The following is a 21799-nucleotide window of genomic DNA, read 5'->3' as shown; positions in this document are numbered from 1 at the left end:
TAGAAATAAACTTCATATTCCTAGGACAGTGTCAGTACTATCCTTAAGCAGAACAGAATGAATGGCATTTTCAATTCTAGATACTCAAAGGCAAGCTATAAAAAAGCACTAGATAAAAATAATTTTAGTTCACACATTTTAAATATAATTAAGTCTGTTTCTGCTAAAACATAGACTCACATAAAGAAGGCACAAATTGAAAGGTTTATATTCTTTTTTTAACTTATTTTTATTAACGAAGTTTATTTTAACATAAAACAAAAATTGTGCATATTCATGGGATGTTTTGCTGTTTTGGTACACATTGTGTAAGTTATTATTTCCTTATGGAGAGAATAATCAAATCCTTTCTTCTGGCATCTTGAAGTGCACAGTATACATTGTGACTGTAGCCGCCCTACTATTCAGTAGCACATGGGAACTTGTTTCTTCTTCTCTCTAACTCTCCCTCTTGCTTCTCCTGCTTGTCTTCCTCTCTCTGTTACTTGGATCTGAGAACTTCTTTCTTTAATTGGCTATAACTTAGTGTGCCCATGATCAGCTTTTTCCTGTGTTCCCCCCTCTGTACTCTCCCCAGCCCACGGTAACTGCCATTTTAACTTCTGTGAGATAACATTTTTATATTCCATATATTAGTGAGATTGTTTAATATTTGCCTTTTTGTGTCTTATTTTACTTAATATAGTGATTTTCAGTTCTATTTATGTTGTCACAGAGGACAAGATTTCATTCTTTTCCTAGCTAAATAATATTCTAATATATATGTAAAATCTTTATTTTTCATGACATGTTATCAGCCCATTTTTTTCATTACTGTAATGAAATGTGTGAGGCAGGCCACTTTTATAAGGAAAGACTGAAGTTTGTCTTACAGTTTTGCAGGTGCAAGGTCTGCGGGCTCATTGGTGATGGCCTCTTTGCTGCTAGAGAACCTGCAGCACGGTGCAGAGTGCTGCATGGCACGAGGGACAGGGCACGCAGGTGTTTATGGTTCTCTGCCTCTTAATAAGCCACTGGGAGCCGGTCATGTGGGCTCCACACTAAGGACCTTAACTAATGTAATCGCCTCCTAAAGGCCCCACTTCTAAGCACTGTCCTTGATTGTTCCTGCCTCTTAATACCCTTAACATAGGACTTTGGTACTAAACTCCTGCATGAATATGCCGGAGAGAGAGGAGCACAAACCACATTCACATTCAGATCATGGCAGCTGGTATTCTCCAGTCCAGAGCTTTCTCATTCTGCCTCATGTAGGATACGTTGAGGTTTAAAAAAGGAGAAAAGTTCACAAAGTGTGCTATGTACAGTATGGGAACTGAAATGTTACACAGTTAAATTTATCTAATAGATTTCACTTCAGATTTGGTATGAAAGCTTTCACTTCTCTGGTATGAAAACTTAACTTGCTGATAGTTTAGCCTTAAAAGTATACTTCTTCATTGATGATTTGCTGACTTTTCTCATCAGTCCTTTAGAAGTTTTCCTATTTAGACCTCCAGTCTCCTCCTCTGTTCCAGACCTCAGTAATGACATGGCATTTACCTGCTCTGCCAGGTTTGGCATTGAGAAACGCTACCTCTGCACTGTTTCTTGGGTTTTTCTAATGACAGATATACCATTTTCAGAGCTCATACCACTGAAAATGAAAAACAGGAGTAGAACTGATATTGAAACTAGTCTCATTCTAGCTATATGTAATATCACTTTGCAATATTTGAATAATTTGGGGGGAATAAAAAACCTCTTTCATTTATGAGATACATTTCTTAAAGGATTTTGCTGTTTTAATTATTTACTGGAGCTTATATATATGCCTTGATCAGATGTATAATGCCAATAATTAGGGTAGGTTTTCCAATACATCATGATAGAAATTTCTAATTCTTTTTTTTTTTTGTACTGAGAATCGAACTCAGGACCTTGTGCTTTCCAGGCAGGTGCTATGCTGCTGAGCTATATCCCCAGCTCAGAAGTTTCTAATTCTGACAGGTCTTTATTCACATGATATACTTTAATTTTACATATATTTTGCTTGTAGAGATGTGCAAAGGAATTCCAAGCAGATGAGTATATGACATTAAGATAAAAATATGTGAGGGAAGTGAATGAAAATGAAAGTTCAGGGAGGAAAACAAGCAATGTGAAATTTTGAACAGCTAAAGGATTTATTTCTCCATTTTTGAGTGTTCAAACAGCACTGAAATTTTTTTTTTTCTTTTCTTTTCCTTGGTACCAGGAATCAAACTCTTGCCAGGCAGGTACTGTGCCACAGAGCTATATCCCCAGCTATTTCTCCATTTTTAAAGTCAGGGGTTTGTGTATAAATTCGTCTGAGTATTTAGAATCCTTAGGTAGGTTGCTGTAATGATTTTATCTTTAAATTATATTATTTACAGTTTCCAGAAATTTCATTCTTTATGAAATTGCATAACTTAGAGTTGTGATGAAATAAAGAAGGGAACTTAAAAATACACAGAAGGATATGTAGTTATTTAGAATTACTTTAGTGGATACATAGATTAAAAATAATTGGACATTTCTATCATATATAAGATCAACTGGGATCTTGTTAAAATTGCACATATTGGACCCCATCTATGAATCTTACTTTATGCAATTTATAATCAGGCCTTTATTACTTGAATTTCTCAGGTAATTAACTTAATGAACAACTAAGAAGTTTGCCTCCTATAGGATTGGTGATACGAACTAGGGTTTTATTGACTGTCTGGTTTGATGCTAGAGTGCATTCCCCCATCCTATTTAAGTCAGTTGTTCTCAGCCATTCCCACTGAGAATTACTTACCAGACGTTTTCACACTGCGAGTCAGAACCCACTGGAGGACTGCTAATGCAAGTTTTAAAAATGAAATAGATGGGGCTGGAGATTTAGCTCAGCGGCTTAAGCACCTGCCTTGCAAGCAGTCGTGAGTTCGAGCCCCGGTACCAATAAAAAGGAAAAAGACAAAAAAAAAAAGAAATAGATTAGAATATATATGTTGTTGTATATGTTCATGTGTAAATGAATACCACATGTAAAATTGGTTGCTTGCTTTACAAATAACTTGAAAGCTAGTGGCTTAGATTACTTGTTAAAAATACAGATTCCTAGTTGACTAGATTAGTATCAGTGATCCTTGGCAGACAAGTTTGGGAAGTTTTGCTTAAAAGATTATCTAAATTACAACTTTCAGATATTATGTTCTTGTAACTATTTAAAAATGTGATGAAAAATCTAGAAGCTGTAACTGAGTATGATGTCTTATGCCTGTAATCCCAGTACTCTGGAGGCTGAGGCAGAAGGATCATGGATTAGAAGCCAGCCTGCATAACATAGTGAGACCCCATCTTAAAAGGATAAAGAGAAGGAAACCTGAAGCTAACTCACAGAGGAACCCATAGTTTTATTCATCTAAAAAAACACTAGAGAGGGCCAGGGGGTTCGCTCAGCGGTGTAAGTGCCTGCCTGGCAAACGCAAGGTCGTGAGTTCAATTCCCAGTACCAAAGGGAAAAAAAAAACCACTGGAGAAAACACATTAGAGGTGATCTGCTGAATTCAGATAATAGACTGAACTCACTGGCAATGTTTCTTATATAATTTAAAACCCTTCCTGTTATATAAATAAATCATTTTTGCTCATTAGATGATTGTACTGTTAGCTGAGTGTTACACACAGATATACTGGAGTAATTTTGGATCTTCTCAAATATAAAAGTACTACAATTTTGTGGCATTTTTCAAGATGTTGTCTTTCTAATCTCAGTGTACATGGTAAACAATAAATGTATGTCAAATATCTTGAGTAGGAAAATAAATTTTGCAGCTTGCTTTAACATACATTTAGCGTTTAGTTGTTAATGACGTGGTCTTAAATCTATTGTAGATGTTGTCTGAAAGTGTCACTTCCATCCAAGGTGGTTGTGTAGGGAAAGACAGTTATGATGAAATCGTGGTGTCCACATATTCAGGTAAATGACGATTTAGAGTTGAAGAAAGAATGAATAGCAAAAGCTTTAGTAAATTTCTTTTGATGACTATATTTTCAAAAAGTATTATTAGTAAATTACTCTTGCCTACGGCATTATAAACTGTATTGGTTTAAGAAATAAGGAAGAAGGCAGGGTATGTAGCTTGGTGGTGGGGTGCTGCCTGACATATGTGAGGTCCTGGGTCCAGGCCTCAGCACTGAGAAAAAATAAATAGATAAATAAATGAAATGAGGAAGGGGGAGTAGCCTTGTTGACTGATAAAAGAGTTAACATTTGAATAGCACTTTTAAAGAGTATTTAGCATGTTTCTAGTGTCCTTGAAAATTGAATGATATTCTTTAGCTTAAGGAGGAGTATTCCCTGGAACTTAGTTTATGTTTTGGACTGTATACGTTGTTTATAAAATGTGCTTTTGAGTAGGTAATTTTTGCATTCTCACAATAGTCATATGGGAGTTTAAATTCCCATCAAAATAATTTTCATAAGGCTGTTCTTTGTCAGCTATTTTGAATTTTCTAGAATGTGCTGATTTATTCCATATTTAAAAACTAAAATTGTTAAGAACTGAAAGAGTCCATTAATTGTGGTATTATAGTATCCAAGAAGAAAATAGTACCACAGAATACTTAAGTACTTATGATGTGAATGTTTTCCAGGTTGATTTTGTGTTTTATTTTTTAAAGAAGTCCTAGGGCAGGGCTGGGGATTTAGCTCAGCGGCATAAGCGCCTGCCTTGCAAGCAGGCAGTCGTGAGTTCAATCCCTGGTACCGATAAAAAAGGAAAAAGACCAAAAAAAAAAAAAAAAAAAAAAAAAAAAAAAAAAGTCCTAGGGCTAAGTGAGGCCGACACTGGCAGACATTAGGTTTTCTGTGACACGATGTGTGTGATATATCTCTTAGCACCAGCAGCGCTAAGCGGTGCATCACTGCAATTTATCTTACAGGCTGGGTTACAGGTCTGACCACAGAGCCTGTCCAGAAGGAAAGTGGATCTGGAGAAGAACTGAAAATTAATCAGGAGATGCAGAGTAAAATTGCATCTTTACGGTAACAGAGTTATTTGTTTGCTTTTATTTTCCATTTCTTGGGAAAGTGTGTGTTTGTTGCTTTGTATTACATATATATCTGCTGTATTTCATTAGCAGGAATAGCCACCTTTTAAATTAAGTGCAAATTTATGGGTTTGAGACAGTTAACACTAAGAACTGATTAAGTTTTTAGAATTAGAAATATATTTCTGCTATCATTACTCTGTACTGAGTTTGTCTTAGCTCCAGAATTGTGTTTTTTCATTTGTATAGTTGGGGGTAATTACAGTGTTTTGCTTTTGTTTTTCATGGACATTAAGAAAAAACCCACTTAGCCATGTTTCTCCTTGATTCTCATGTTCACTGTTCCTTGGGACCCTTCTGCATCTGTAACGCTGGCTTTTTAAGTATTCTTACCAGCACCAAACAACGCTGACTCCCTCGATGCAGGGATTGCTTTTATGCCCTGTTCAGTGTGACATCCTATGAAGAGGGACCTCGTGCACCTCCTACAAGGGTGCTTCATACCAGAAGGGAGTGGGGGTTGCTGTAAGTTTTAATGACTGCTCACTCCAATCCTGTTCATGTCTTAGGTGAGGGCTGATTGTTTGTTTGTTTGATTGTTAGTTGAAGGCTACAGGAACTTTTAAGACAGCAGATGTGGTAATTACTAATAGTGAAGCCGATTCAGTAAAGCCACCAGGAGAGCAAGCTCTGATGTTAATGCAAACAAGTGTACCAGATTCATTCAGGATATCCTAGTTCTTACAGTAAGAGTACTAAGTGGATTAACCTACTTATGTCAAAGATTGAAGTTTTTAAAATTTTTGTATGAAATTCATATGTTACCTAGAAAAATTCAAAGAATAAGAATTTGTAGAGAACACCTTTCATTGTTACATGAAAAATGGGTCATTAGGCATTGAATAACTACCACCTCAGAGCCTCAGTGTAAGACCTTATGATTATAACCAAGTTTTTTTCCTTCTCTTTCTGCTGGAATGAAAGCTCTGTGACAGACTTGTATTTGTTTTGTTCATTCAGCACCTGGAGCAGTGCTAGGTGCATACGAGTTAGCACATGATGTCTGCCAGTGTACATTTCTTCAGCGAGTGGGTTTTTTACTTTGATCTTGTACCAGTCCCTGTCAAGTCCCTCCCGAGACATCTGCCTAGAATGGGGCCCGCTAAGCTTCAGATTGTTTTGTCCCAGTTACTGTGTACTTCAGTTGTATGCGGCCATTCCTCTTGATTAGAACTACTGAGTCACTGCCTGTGCAGTTCAGTCCTAGCAGAACCCACTGCAACACCAGATAGAATTTAAACTGTTCCCTTGGCTTGTGCTCAAGCCAGAAGGTCAGTGCTCTGCAGCCTTCTCCTAATTCTGTCTGCCTACTGCCTTACTAAAAGGATTTACTGGATTTGTGTATATTGTTTCTTCTCATGAATAATGTGTTCTGCCTTATTTCTTTCCTGACTAGATCTGTATGCACCTGCAACTGTATTTATGTATTAGAGTGTTTGAAATCTGATATGTCACTTGAAACTCTCTATTACTATTGCTGATGTGAGACTGAGTAGACGACTTAATTTTGGGATTAGGGATAAATAATATGGAATCATTTGGTCAGAAGCATGGATTTTGTTCCTTGGGGCATTATAGTTCTAACTCAGCCAGTAAAAACACCTTGCAGAATAAATGTCCCAAATTTTTGTACATATGTAAGGCCCTCAGATATATATTTTTATAGGTGACAAAGTTGTGTTCATTTTTCTCTAGGAGTGAGTTGGAACATCTGCAGTACAAGGTACTACAAGAAAGAGAGAATTATCAACAGGCTTCTCAGTCAAGCACAGCAAAAACAGCTTTATCTTCAATTAGCATAAATGACAAGTTTACATTAAATAAAGATGACGCTAGCTATAGCCTTATTTTAGAGGTGCAGACTGCGATAGACAATGTCTTAATACAGGTAAGCAGAATGTCTAATTTCTTAGTTTTATGATTGAACCTGTTTTGCAGATGAGTCATGGGCACTTATATCATTGAACATTTCCCCAAATTTTAATTTCAGGAAGAGATAGAAAAGACAATAAGAATTTTAATTTTTGGCTAACTTCTGGGAGAATCTTAACAGAGATGTGATTTAGAGAACCCCAGTACCTAGTGCCTCTGTTAGAATTTTTTAAAAATCGAAATATTTCCCAGGAGGCTGAAACAGGAGGATCACTGTGAGTTCAAGGCCTATCTAGGCTACATAGTGAGACCCTATCTCAAAAAAATCAAAAGAAAAAAAACTGTAAATACCAAAATGATAATGTGTAGCTTGCTTATTAACTCAGTGGCTTCAAGGTAAGGTCAGTGAGTCAAGTAGATAATAATCTCAAAGGAAATTTAGGGATGATGTGTAACTCCTTTTTCTATTTATTTGTTGGTTTATTTAAGTTGCAAGATCTTTAGTAGGTAGCTGATGATAATAGTATGAATGGAAAGTAAGAGTACGATGGAAAACTTAGGAAAATAAGAAAATAATGCACTAGAGAAAGAACACAGGGTTCAAAAAGATGTGGCATAGGGGCTGGGGATTTAGCTCAGTGGCATAAGTGCCTGTCTTGCAAGCAGTGGTGAGTTCGATCTCCGATACTGATTTAAAACAAAGATGTGGCAAAGAGGTCAGCTTGTTAATTATACATTAGATAAGAAACTTTCTTCGGAAATATTAGTCACAGGCTACTCTGTTGAACAACTCTAGTAGTGAGTCATATAGAACACAGTATCTGCATGATGTGGTGGCTCACACCTGTAATCCCAGCACTCAGGAGGCTAATGCAGGAGGATTACTGCTAAGTTCAAGGCCAGCCTGAGTTACATAGTGAGTTTGAGACCTGAACTACATAGTGAGACCCTGTCTTTAAAACTTTATAACTTTCACTTATGAACTGATATAGTCAGGAGAGTACTGTAGTTACTTCGAGTCCATGGTAACATTATTTAGCACTATAAATACAGGAAGAGTAAGCCAGGTGTGGTGGTGGAAGCCTGTGATCCCAGCATTTAGGAGGTTGAGGCAGGAGGAACATTACCAGTTTCAGGCCAACCTGGGCTACATAGTGGGTTCAAGGCCAGCCTGAACTACATAGTGAGATCCTCAAAACCAAACAGCCACATCAAATAGGAAGATTATACTTTTAAGGGAATATAAGAGATAAATGATTTTTGGTAATCTAAGTTAGAAAAAGTAGGCAAGTATAAAATAAAATTTATTCTTTATTAAAGAAGCATTTTCCTAGAACTGTTATGATTGACTATAAATGAAGGTAGTTCCTATTCTCAAATTTAAAGATGAACATAACCTAGAACTAAGAACCCTTAGAGAAAACACATGTATTTTATGGACATGTTTAGGTTTTCCATCTGAACTTTTTTTAATACTGTAGAGTGATGTTCCAATCGATTTACTTGATGTGGATAAGAACTCTGCTGTTGTTAGCTTTAGCAGCTGTGATACTGAGGTGAGTAAAAAGTATGAAACCATTCTTTAAGTTTTCATTTCTCATACCGTTTGGCTTAAAATCTTTTATTGCTGTGAAGGTTTGACTTCAGTCATTCCTTTTGTAACCTTTCCCTCAGAATCCGCTTTCTCCCTGTTCCTTGTCCTCAGATAATCCAGAAACTGAAGTGTTGTCTCAGATTCTTTGGGCTCTGTCGGTTCTGCCTGTGACTCCCGTACCTCCACTCAGCTCTGTTCCCACTTCCAGTGACTAAGTCCCGGCCTCCACTGTGACTCGCTCGATCCTTTACCCCGTCTGTTTCTCTGCCTTCAGTCGCCTGTCACCTCCAGACTGCTGTGCGCTGCTGCAGAAGTCTTCTAAAATTCAAACATCACTGAATCATTTCTCAAACCTTTTAAATTATTATTTCTTGCTGGATGTAACTCTAGAGTCCTCATTGTGTTATAGAAATTTTTTCACGATTTAACTCTTAATTACTTCTCCAGCTCATCTCTGAGCAGCTGCTACCTCTCCTCCCATGCTTATTATTTTGGCCAAACTGAAGTTTTTAAGATTTCTTGAAACCTAGTATAATACTATGTTCCTGCACTCTGGCAGGCTGAGGCAGGAGGATAGCAGATTCAAGCCCAGCCTGGACAATTTAGCAACTTAGCCAAGAGCCTGTCTCAACATGAAAAGTAAAGGACTGGGGATGTAGCTCAGAGGGAAGCCCCTGAATTCAATCCCCAGAACCACCCCTCCCCACAAATTCTCAAAAAGCTGTAGTTTTACATATCCTGCAAAATTTGAACATAATCTAATCCTTCCCCTGGTCTTCCTGGTCTGCCCCACTCTTTTGGAATTATTCACAAAGCAGGCATTTGTTTAACCCTTAGTGCAAAGCGTGCATCTATGAGATCCTGTCAGTACCTTAGAAATTCTTTTACTGCATCACTTCTTCTGCTCAGAACTGGAGCAAAGTGTCTTCTACAGAGAAGTTAAGGAAAAGATAAGGGTGAATTAGCTGCACTAGAGAAAGCGGGAGGGGAGATGGTGATTGTGATTGGTGTTATTTAAAAGGCAGGAATAGAAGGGTGGATGAAGAAAGAAGTTACTAATCCTATGGCTTGCATTTTCTTTCTGTTAAGAGAACAAAAGGGGGTTGGGGCTCAGTGGCACAGTGCCTGCCTGACAAACATAAGGTCCTGAGTTTGATTCCTGGTTATCAGTATATAGCTTGCCATTTTTGAGAATGAAACAAATTTTGTTTCATTTTAAGAATGAAACAAATACTGCAGTTTTATGATCATTTACAAAATAACAGAAACACATCTTTGATTCCTTAGTTATTATGAAAGGTTAATCTGTTTGCATCACTGCAGAATTCTTTGAAATATTTAAAATTATTTTTTAGGACAAGGACCTTTTAAAGCAGAAAATATTGGGGCTGGGGGGTTAGCTCAGCGTTATAAGTGCCTGCTTGGCAAACAGGAAGTCATGAGTTCGATTCCCAGTACCAAAAAAAAAAAAGCAGAAATGTTATGGCGATTTCAGATATATGCCAGGTGGAAGGACAAATGCAGTTATCTCTGTGCAGCCATCACTAATTTTCACTGTGGGCTCTTCACTCTCCTTTCCTGCCTCAGAGTCTACTCATAGACATTTATCGCTTTTACGATACATATACATTTTATTTATGACTATTGTATATGTTTTTAATTACACAACAATATTTATTTTTAAATTGGTCTATCTTCCCTGTTTACTAAGTTTAAATAATTTGACATTAAAAGTTTTGAGTGTTCCTTTTGATGCCAGCATCTTTTTAAAATTTCTTTTGGTTATTTATTAAAAATAGAGGAATAATAATACATGAAAATTACATATAAAATGTTTTATATTATTTGGTATAGTTTTGATTGTGTATCCCTAGATATATATTTTTTTCTGTTCTTAGTAGTTTCTTATTCAGTTTCAAGTAGCTGTGCTATTTGAAGGAACCTTTCCAGCTTAGCTCAGTAAACAGTGCCGTATTGAGTGCCTTGGCACCACACGAAGCACCACACTATTTGCTGGGAATCAGGGAGCTATTTCTCTTTCTTCTGTAAGTATTTGTGGAAAACAAAAATATTCAGCTTCAAATAATGGTATGCGTACCTTTATGATGTAAACATTTGGCAATTGCATTCATACCTTTAGAGTCCTGAAGATAGGAATGTCATTTACAGTTTTATCTCTAGATTTGGAGCAGTTTACCTAACTCCTCATACGCTCGCTTTGTTCACCTCCAAGGCTTACTTACTTAAGGAAAAGTGCGTGAGGTATATGTAGGGTAAGTGAGAATATGTTTGGAAAGCATTTAGCACAAATGATGGGTATTCAAAGAACTGGTAAATAAACATTTTTATCATTGATGATATTTTTATTGTTAAAAACATGGATTCATACTTTTCCTCAATTTTGAATTCTTCCCAGTCAAACGACAACTTTCTGCTTGCCACTTACCGGTGCCAGGCTAATACCACAAGGCTGGAACTCCAGGTAAACGTGTTAGAAATCACCTTTGTGTGAGTGTTTGGTCTTTCTTCCCCCATTCTCTTTGCATTGAAGTTCTCTGAAATGTAGAATTTTGGAGTAATGTCTTTTAAAATGTCATTTCATTTCACTCAAACCACTCTTTTTATTAATATTCAGTCAGTTATCTCTTCTAAAACTATTGATCTTAAAGTTTCCACTAACATTTTTTCTAATTTTATGTGTGTGTGTGTGTGTGTGTGTGTGTGTGTGTGTGTGTGTGTATCGTTATGTATTTATCATTGGCTTCAGCAGGATCAACTCAGACAGTCCAAAACCCTCTTTGTACTAACACACCCCAAACCACCCCAACAAAAGCAAAATATTTATTATTGTATTTGTAAATATTTCAGTGTGTATGTCTAAAAGATAATTACTCTTTTAAAAACACGACTATAATATTATCAAACCTAAAAATAAGTTGTTCTTTAGTATTATCATTTACTGTTCAGATTCTGATTTTGTGTTTATAGACTGATCCTATCATGGTCTAACTAACAATTGTTAAGTTTATGTAGGCTTTCCCCCTCTGTTTCCTACTGTCTAGATTTTGCAGATTACTTTCCTTATTACCATTTATTTGAGAGAAAAGTTTAAAGTTTTCTTTAGCAATTTAATAGTGTAGCAGTGTAATGTTACAATTAACTATTGAGCAAAGAAAATCTATTTTGTAGTGTTATATGTAAGAATTTTAAAAAATTTTTTAGTTTTGGGTCTGGGGATTTAGCTCAGCAGCATAAGCACCTGCCTTGCAAGTAGGCAGTTGTGAGTTCGATCCCTGGTACCGATAAAAAGGAAAAAGACAAAAAAAAATTTTAGTTTTGATAAAACTCTGATCTAAAACTATGATCTATAATTTTTTTCCTGGTTTTACTGATGTTTTGAAATTCAAAGTGTGTTTTTCCCAGAGAAGAGCTGCTACACAATATTTTTTTTCAGACCTTGTTAAGGAAGTTCTAGCTAAATATATTTTTCCCTAAACAACTCATTTTGATCTTTGATCATTTTATACATTGTGAAATGAAATTTGAAAACTAAGAAGAAAGTATAAATGAGAATACTTAGGCATATTTTATGAGTAATTTAGTTAAATATATAATATTATAGGTCTCTAAGCAAAGTTATACCAGTAAATTTGAAAGCTTGCCTAAAAGTTTTTTAAAAAGCAACAACCTATTTAAAAGTTCAGAGGAAAAATAAATGACTGAAAAGAGCCAGCAAGATTATGAAAAAGAAATGTGATGGAACCTGCCTGGCAATATGATAAAATGTGCTGTAAAACCACTAAACTAATGGAGAATGGTATGGTGGCACACATCTATTGGCACTCAGAAGGCTGAGTCAGGAGGATCATTTGAGCTCACATGTTCAATACCAACCTATGCAACACAGCGAAATCCCCTTCTAAAGAAAAGCAAAACTCCCAGAAAACTTAGGAGAGCATTTCCAAGCTTAAATAATAAGGCTGTGCAAGAGAATTGCATCTAGAAATAGAGGCCAGCACACATTTATAGGAACCCGATGAATATCTGTTTAAAGAAAGTTTCTATTAATTGCTATTTTAGGGTACAAAATAGCAAATAGTTGGCGTGGGTACAAGTGGTATTCATCCAAAAGAAAGTTAAATAGATTCATCCATACCTCCTTGCACCCCAAGACTGGGGCCCTGACCCAGAGTCTCTTGTATGCTAGGCAAGTGTTCTACCGTGGCACATCACCCCAACCCTAGTGGAGTCTCATGTCATATATAATACATAAATTAAATGAATTAAGTACCTGATTGTTTGAAAAAGAAGAAAATACCAGTAAAATATAAAGACTACTATAAACTGTCATAAAGAAGTGTGAAGAAGAAAAATAGGCAAAGCATACAGATATTATCCTTGCACTCAGAGGAGGCTGAGGCAGAAAGATCACTTTGCGTTTGAGGCCAACGTGGGCTCCCTAGTGAGTTCAAGGCCAGTCTGGAATACATAGTGAGACTCTGTCTCAAAGAAAAGGTATAGTATTTGGAGATGGACAGTTCATCAAAGAGGGAGTCAAAATAGCTACTAAACAAAAAATTCTACTTTATTATTAGGAAAATACAAATTAAGACAACAAAAAACAATTTCTGCCTATTTAACTCAAAAAAAATTCAGAAATGATATTACTAGGTGACAGGGATGAGTAAAAGGCCGCTCTTAATCAGAGCTGGTGGAAATATAAATTGTTACAGCAATGTACAGGTAATAGCAGCCATTTAGGAGCACTATTTCATAGCGAGAAGTCACAGTAAAATATATGGAGATGTGTGCATAGTTAATTGCAGCTTTGCTTGTAGAGGCAGTAAGGTGGAGCCAGAGGGAATGCTTATAAAGACTGAATGGCTGAATAAATAACTCTCCATGCCGTGAATTTCTTTTCTTTTTCTTTTTCTTTGTCTTTCCTTTTCTTTCTGACTTTCTTTGACAATCTCGCAGGCTGGCTTTGAGATCACTGTGTTACCCAGGCTGGCCTCGAACTCACAACAACCTTCCTGCCTTATTAGCCTCCTGAGTGCTGGGATTACAGGTGTGCACAACCACGCCAACCATGCTGAGGAATATTGCATAGCTACTATACAGCATGTGTTGGATCCCATGCAGGTGTTGTAGCTTGCCATAACTGACACCATCTTGAGCCCTGCATTTAACTAGTGCCCTGTATTTGACCCAGGAAAATGGAAGATCATGCAGGGTATAAGTCCCATGAGAAAAGCAGATTAAGCTGTATTCACAGGAGAAAAATTAACCTGCTCAACAAAAGAAGCAGGATACAGGTGTCAACCAAAAATTAATGTAAGATTCTAGCTGAATTGTTTCCGACAGGATGTCTTTTTGTGATTAGCTGTTTAAAAGCTTTGTAACTTTCCAGTTCAGGGCCACTCGGTGAGACTCTGAAACAGGTCCACATGAGTGGTCGCTGAGTTCAGCTAATTAAATTTCACATTTATCAGTTTGGCTGCTTTGATTCCTATATTGTTTACAAACCCACCTCACAGTGATGCCAGAAAAATGCAAAATGAAGATAAAATGTCTATATTGAGATGGGGAAAGGTGTGTTAATTACTGTTTGTTTGTTTCTGAGACACAATACGGACATCCATAAATTAAAAAAGAGATTCATTTAGACTCACCGTTTGTAGGAGTTTTAGTCCACAGTCTGGTGGCTTGAGGCAGAGCAGCATGGCAGAGAGCCTGACCAGGAAGTGCTTCCTGGCATAATGGTGGGAATCAAACACCCATCAAGGAGAAGAGAGGGCCCCGCGTAGTGACACACACCTGTGTCCCAGCACTGGAGAGACTGAGATAGGAAGACTGCCTGCAGATTCAGGGTGACTGAACTACAAGGAGAGATTCTGTTTTAAAAAAGAAAAAAATAAAAATAAAGGAGGAGAGAGATCACCCCTTCCAGGCCAGAGGCCAGGGACTCACCTCCTCCCTCCAGGCTTTGTTTCTCTATACCACCTTTAACTATAAACTCATTAGTGGGCTGGGTGTGGTGGCACAGGCCTATAATCCTGTACTTGGAGACAGAGGCAAGAGGATCACTGCAAATTCAAGGCCAGCCTGTGTCTAAAAACAAAACACCCAAAATCTTAGTGAACTAATCCACTGGAGAATATCTCACCCCATGACCCAGTCACCTCCCCACGTCCTGCCTATGAGCTCATGAGGCTTTGGGAGCAGCTAGGTGTAAACCATAACAAAAGATTTGGAAGGAGGGGCTGGGGATTTAGCTCAGCGGCATAAGTGCCTGCTGTGCAAGCAGGCAGTCTTGAGTTCGATCCCCAGTACCGATAAAAAGGAAAAAGACCAAAAAAAAAAAAAAAAAAGATTTGGAAGGAAACATCCCTTGGGATACAGCAGTCATACATATGGAAGAGTGGAAGAGGCAAGAGCAGGATGAGTGGGAGGGAGAGATTAGTAGGAGGGTACAGAAATAAGGGAAAAAGAAACAAAGCTTTTGTAAATAGGGGGAGAGGGGATAAAGGAAGGGTAGGGGAATGGGGAAAAAGATCAGGGAATGGGGAATCAGGTTACATCATGTGCAGGTACAAATTCCCTGCAATGAATGTGATCATTCTGTATACTTAAAATGTACCAATAAACTTAATTTTAAAAATTGAAAGCAAAATTGTCTGTGATATAAATAAAACATATTCATGTGAAATTATATAGTATTTGGGCTTTGTGCACATATACGCAGACATATAAAAAGATAAAGACCAAAATAGTAATCATGATCATCTCTGAGTAGCACAATTTCATCTCTGTTGTGTGTTTGTCCTAATTTTCTGTTTGAATTCTTAATGAATATGAATTGTTATATTCATTTAAAATAAATTTTTATATAAAATTCTTTTATTATTAAAGCTTCTTTATTGCAGCAAATTTGTTTCCAGTGGAAGCCTACCTTTTTTTTCTAATATTAAAAGCCTACCCTTGAAAAACAAACTCCAGACAAGGCATAGTGGCACACATTTGTAATCCCAGCACTTGTGAGGCTGAGGCAGGAGGGTTACAGTGAGTTTGAGGCCAGCATGAACTACTTAGTGAAACCTTAAAGTCCAAAGTAGGTAATAATAATATAATAACAATATAAAATAAACTCTAAAGTGTGGATTTATTAGATCTAGTTTTTCTTTGTATTTTTATTCCTTTTATCTTTCTTTTCTTCCTATTTGTAAAAAATCTTGCTTTAATCTTTTCTTTGTATTTCTCACTTTAGTAGAATATGATTCCTCCTCACATGTTGTAAAAGTTGTAGGTTCCAGTGTCAGAGAAGTTGCCTTTGGAATACAGAGAAGTTGCCGCTGTCAGTCTGACCCATGAGAAAGCTGGCGGGGGCAGGAGAGACTCGGGTAGTGCTGGCATTCCCCTTACATTGCCTATTCACAGTTTAACAAATTGTTTCTGTTACATGTTTTGAAATTTCAGCATATCAAACAGCATAACAAACAGTGTTCAAAATAGCCTGAAAGAATATTCCAGACCAATTGGCATAATTAGTGTGTGGTATTGCTTCTCTATTTCCCCAGAAAGTCAAGAGTTAAATTACTGAAAAATTTCTTTCTGCCAATAGATTTTTGTAGCAATACCTCTGTGAGTATAATCCCCATTTCTGAAAATATTATGTGATATGAATTTTAGTTATTTTGAAAACTCACTTAAATCTGTTTAACAAAAATGTAGATTTTAAACATTTTTCTTGTGAATAGTACTTGTGTTTTAGGTGTGACAGAGTAGTATATGAAAACATGTCTTAAAATAGCAAGGAATAGTTAAAAGTAGATAAATCAATTGAGAATATTGCTGGAGATAACTAAAGATTGATTTTTACTGTTCACTGTCAAAATTGTATTGACTTTTTCTTACTGAGTGACCAAAAGTGTTCAACAGAATATATTTACATCCCTCAAAATAATGTGGAAGAGATTAAGACATAAGTGCATAACTTGTGTTGAACATTTAAAAAATATGTTTATGCTACGAATTGTTCTTACTTTTTTTCCTCCTCTGTATTGATTGCACAGATTCGCTCAATTGAAGGCCAGTATGGTACACTTCAAGCGTACGTAACTCCAAGAGTTCAACCCAAAACCTGTCAGGTCCGCCAGTATCACATCAAACCTCTTTCACTTCATCAGAGAACTCATTGTATTGATCATGACAGGTAGGACAAAGGAGAGAGCAGTTTACTTTTAAATTACTACCACCCTATTCAGATAAACCTGTGAATCATTTGTTTATTGATTGATTTTTTTGAGACAAAATCTTACTGTGTAGTTTAGACTGGTCATGAACTCACTGTGTAACCTCTGCTGGCCTTGAACTTCTGGCGATCCTCTTGCCTAGGATGCCAGGCGTATACCATGACAGCAGCTATCCTGTGTGTTATTTTTGCAGTATAAGTTTTGATGACTGTTTCAGAATTTAAAGATTAAAGTTATTCCAACTTGTGAGTTTCATACACATCTATGGGTTTATTGTTCTAATAAGATATCTTATTTTAGGTGTCAAGTTAGACTTGTCATTTTTCTTTCTTATTACATTTTGATATCATTAGGGTAGTAGCTTTCTCAGACACCTATTATGAGCAAATACTGTTTAGCCTTTAGATTGTACAGTTCTGTGTAATTAAGGTTTTATTTTATTAGCTTTAAATATGTGTTTTCTTTTTGTTTCACTTCTGAGAATGCTGGAAGAGCAATTGATTGTCATAGTTCCTATTATTTCTGACTTCCATTCCAGCTTAGGCATCCTCCCGTTTATCGTATTTCAGGGCAAGAGCGTACAGGCTCAAATGAAAGAGACAGGAATGAGATGAACAGCTGTGGAACACTTCCTCTGTGCCACACATCGTTAGGTCTTTATGTATTATCATTAAAATTCTGATAGCCAGACAGGGCATGGCTCTCATTTGTCCAATGAGAAATGGGGCTTAGAAAAGTAACTTTCTAGTGGAAGAACCAAAGCTATGATTTGAAGTCAAAGCCCATATTCTTTCTATTGTACCTTGTAATTTAAAAGATATATAATTTAAAATATAAGAAGGAAAATTCCTAAGGAAGACTTCTGGAAGACATTAAAGAGAATAGATTTTGGGGGTGGAAGTGCCTAAAAGTCAGCGTTGGGGACAGCACAGTACATTAGAAGGAACAGCAAACTGGGACCGAGAGACTTACAGTGCATTTGTATGGGATTTGGGGAATAATTTAATTTCTGCAGACCTTAACGTTTGTTTTCTACAACAAATGTTAATGTTTGTTCTCATTTTTTTCCCGTTCCCTCCTTATCCTTTATTATATGTTTTTGCAAGATAGAAAATATTTTATATCCTGCAAGGCAGAAGGCACTGTTTCCTCTAACTTACCACATGGCATGTATCTAGTAAAGAAAGAGCAAGGTTTCAAATCCATGCCTATCTTACTAAAAGTCATACTCTGCCTTCACACAATTCTGATGCTTTCTATAGTTGATGTAATAGAAATACTAGATGAACTATTGAAAAATGCCATCTACTGACTACACTCAAATTTATTTGTAAAGCATGTTATAATGGAAAAATGCATTGTATATTACTTAGTATTTAAACATCTAATTCAGGGGTAAATATAAATAAGCATTTAGTTTTTTCATAAAATTAAAATATTTATTTATTTGATGTGTAAGATTAATTTAAGAAAAAATGTTTTTGAAAACGTGTTTTTTACAAGATTTGTTTAGCTATATTACAAAATTCTGCTTGTAAGTATCCATATGTAATATTTTTGCCTATTCTCATCCACAAATGTATGCCTCTGCTGTTAAATTACAGACCCATGAATACACTGACTCTCACAGGTCAGTTCAGTTTTGCTGAATTTCACTCCTGGGTAGTTTTCTGCCTTCCTGAAGTACCTGAAAAACCTCCAGCAGGCGAATGTATAACGTTTTACTTTCAGAACACCTTTCTGGACACACAACTGGAGAGTACCTACAGGTAAATCAAACTTATTCCTGGCTGACAAGTGCTGTCTGATGGCAACCGTACATCTAAGCTCTCATTTGTTTTAAGGCAGGAATAAGTTCTAGATAATATGTCTTGGTTACTTTTCTCTTGTTCCTGGGACAAAATACCCAACCCTCAAAGTTAAGGAAGGAAAAGTTTATTTAGTTCACAGTTGTGGAAGTTTCGGTCTATAATCAGCTGACTCTAAGGCAGAGTGGCATGGCAGAGGGGCAATAGTTCATAGTGGTGGGAAACAGCAAAAGCAACAAGAACAAAACAGAGAAGAGTGCAAGAAAAGACTCTGCTCCTTAAATTATACGTAGACCGCCCCTGCTAGGGTGGGTGTAGCACTGACACCCATAATCCTAGCATAGGACCATGAATCAGTCACACACTCTAGAAGCCTGCCCCATGATGCATGAGACTTTGGAGGGACATTCAGACACAAACCATAACATGAACAAAAACTTAACATGTTCAAAAGAATCTATGATAAAACAATTAGAATTAATGAGTTTAAAAAGTATAGTTGATAAAGATGAATAGGCAAACATTAATACCTTTTCTAAAATCCCAACAATAAGCAATTAGAAAATAGTTTTAAAAGACTTGAGGAAAAAAATTTTTTAACTTAAAGGACTTGAGTAGCAGTAGCACAATGTCTACATAAAAACTGTAGGAATATTCTTAACTAAAATTATTCAGAACTTTTTTTTCTAAGACAGGGCTTCTTTGTGTAGTTCAGACTGGCCTTGAACTCATTGTGTAGCACTGGCTGGCCTCAAACTCACAGTGATCCTCCTGCCTCAGCCTCCTGGAATTACAGGTTGTTACCATGCATAGTAGAAATATGCAGAACTTAAATGAAGAAAACTATAAAATTTTATTGCTCTGAAAGGCTTGATTAAATGGAGGAATATTTCTATAGTCATCAATATGAAGACACTGTAGATGGCAGTCTGTCTTAATTACTTTTCTTTTTGCTGAGACAAAATATTCAATACCCAGTTAAGGGAGGAAAGGCTTATTTGGCTCACAGTTTGCAGAGGTTTCGTTCCATAGCTGTTTGACTCCAAGGCAGGGTGGCATGGCAGAAGGGGATCACAGAGGAGAAACAGCTCAAGGCAGGAAGCAGCAAGCCATTACAGCAGCCTTCTTTCTGTCCCTTAAGTTGAATCCTCCATCCTTAAGGCAGGCAGCACTCACAACCAGGGTGGGCCTGCCTATTAGCCACTCCCAGAACTCTGCCAAACCAGTCAGTGGACAATTTAGTACTACACCATTGATGTCAACATCACACACTGTAGATCCAGCCACCTCTGAAAAGCCCCACCTATGACAGCATGAAGCTTTGGGGAACATCTAGACACAGCCATAATACATTCGGTCCTTGCAAAAGTGATTTCAATATTTATGCTAATTCCCATAAAAATTCTGGTTGAATTTCTTTATGCACAAGTATCAAAGGGCTTAGAACTTCAGGGATTAGAGCTGCGGCTTTGTGAAGCTGTCATTTTACAGTATGGAGTAATCAGCTTCTCTTCGCTCTTCTCAGGCTCCTAGTAACACACCTGTCCCCATCACTGTCCCTTCTCATCTTCTGTAAACTCCCACAGTTGTCTCAGGTTTTCAGTTCTGTATCTGCTGGGCTTTTCCCTTGTGATTGCTAAATGACTTCCTTCTTAGATGAAACTAAAGTCTCTACCTCTACTATTTGAACTTGACCTTCTTTTTCTGCAAGGTCTTTTTGCCTGCTCATTCTTTCTCATATCTCCACTTAGCTGTGGTCTTGCTTTGTTTTGTCTTGGAGTTAGGGAGAGCTTTTTAATCTTCTTTATCTAGGCCTCTCATGCATTCTTTCCCTCAGCAGATGATTGAGATAATCTGCTTTCTGCTTCCTAGTTGAGTCTTCACCATGCTAAATTCTGGAAGGAACAGTGAACGCATAATTTCACTTCAGCACAATCATGAAGCCTACTGGGTTGCATCAGTTCTGTGGAGATGTTTACTGTATGCTCCAAGAAGATCCTCTGTATTTGAATCTGTAATTATTCTAGTTATAAGCACAACATGCTTAACCTGATGCTTAACATGATTAACCTTATGAGTTAATCATAGCAGACAATTCAACATCCTTCCTGCATATCGTATACTTTTAGAATAGTATACTTTTTTCCTTTATCACTCTGTATCTTTATTCTTTTCTCAGTCATCAAGACATCCACCCACATGCTCTGTCCACAGACCTTGGATAAGACCACAAACCCTTGAGCAGTTTGCAAGTCCCAGTGAACTCCTTCTCACGGGTGATTTAAATTACTTCGAAAAATATCTTATTGTGGTGAAATACATATAACATGAAACTGAGCATCCCTTTCTCCCTTTTTATTGAAATCTAGCTGCAAGTCTATAGGTTGATGCCTCTCACACTCAGAGTCTGTTTTCAATCTGGAGTAAATCCAGTCGGCCACACCCAGAACTATGCTAAGCCATTCAGTGGACTGATCCAGTTATAACACTCATGATCTAGTCATCCTCAGAACCAAATGGGAGCAAATGAGGCTTTGGGAGATATTTTAGATATAAAGCCCAACAGATACTAAGTGGATCAGACGTGATCTCCAAATATATTCTCCCATTCCATGTGCTATGTTTTCGCTTTATTGATGATGTATTTTGGTACACAATAGATTTTTTATTAAAAAAAAAACTATCCTTCAAGATCCAATCTAAATCTGTTACTGAAGCTTTGTCTTTTGTGTTCCTCTAGCTTTTCCCTCCTCTTGGTTCTAAGAATCAAACTAAGGCCACATGTATGCCAGGCAAGCATTGTGCCACTGAGCAACACCCCCAGTTCCCTCATCGCATTTTATTCTTTACCTGTATTTGGTATTTATTGATATTTACTTGGAGGATATAATAACTATGATGTAAAGTTTGGTCTTTATATTATACTGTATCTTCATGGACATAGTCTGTTTTAAAATCATCTTTGTATATAGCTTCCAAGTACCTCACCTGGCTTTGAATAGTAGGTATTCAATATGTGTCTTTCAAGTTCCTAAATAAAATCCATGTGTGCATATTTTGAAAGCAGCCATAGTTAGATTTGAGTTGTGGCTCTGTGACTCATTGGCTGTCTTGACGAAACTTACTTAACTCTCTGAGCTTTAGTTTTCTTTTCTGAGGAATGGAAATAA

General features: G+C 36.9%; 1 protein-coding gene across 2 annotated transcripts in view; it reads left to right on the top strand.

Annotated features, from left to right (window-relative positions):
- Bbs7 (Bardet-Biedl syndrome 7) overlaps window positions 1–21799 on the top strand; it is a 43039-nt gene that overhangs the window by 15421 nt on the left and 5819 nt on the right. For both annotated transcript variants that reach the window (XM_003477032.5, XM_013160261.3), the window contains exons 9-15: window positions 3886–3970; window positions 4936–5038; window positions 6799–6991; window positions 8457–8531; window positions 10986–11051; window positions 16642–16781; window positions 18426–18590. In XM_003477032.5, the coding sequence (XP_003477080.2) occupies window positions 3886–3970; window positions 4936–5038; window positions 6799–6991; window positions 8457–8531; window positions 10986–11051; window positions 16642–16781; window positions 18426–18590 (827 nt within the window). The remainder of the gene's footprint in view (window positions 1–3885; window positions 3971–4935; window positions 5039–6798; window positions 6992–8456; window positions 8532–10985; window positions 11052–16641; window positions 16782–18425; window positions 18591–21799) is intronic.

This window comes from Cavia porcellus, unplaced genomic scaffold (genome assembly GCF_034190915.1).
Source record: "Cavia porcellus strain 051 isolate PalLab524CR breed Dunkin Hartley unplaced genomic scaffold, mCavPor4.1 scaffold_14, whole genome shotgun sequence".
In the NCBI taxonomy this organism is placed as follows: domain Eukaryota; kingdom Metazoa; phylum Chordata; class Mammalia; order Rodentia; family Caviidae; genus Cavia; species Cavia porcellus.
The sequence above is the reverse complement of the archived record's forward strand: the minus strand, read 5'-3'. Positions and strand labels throughout refer to the sequence as shown.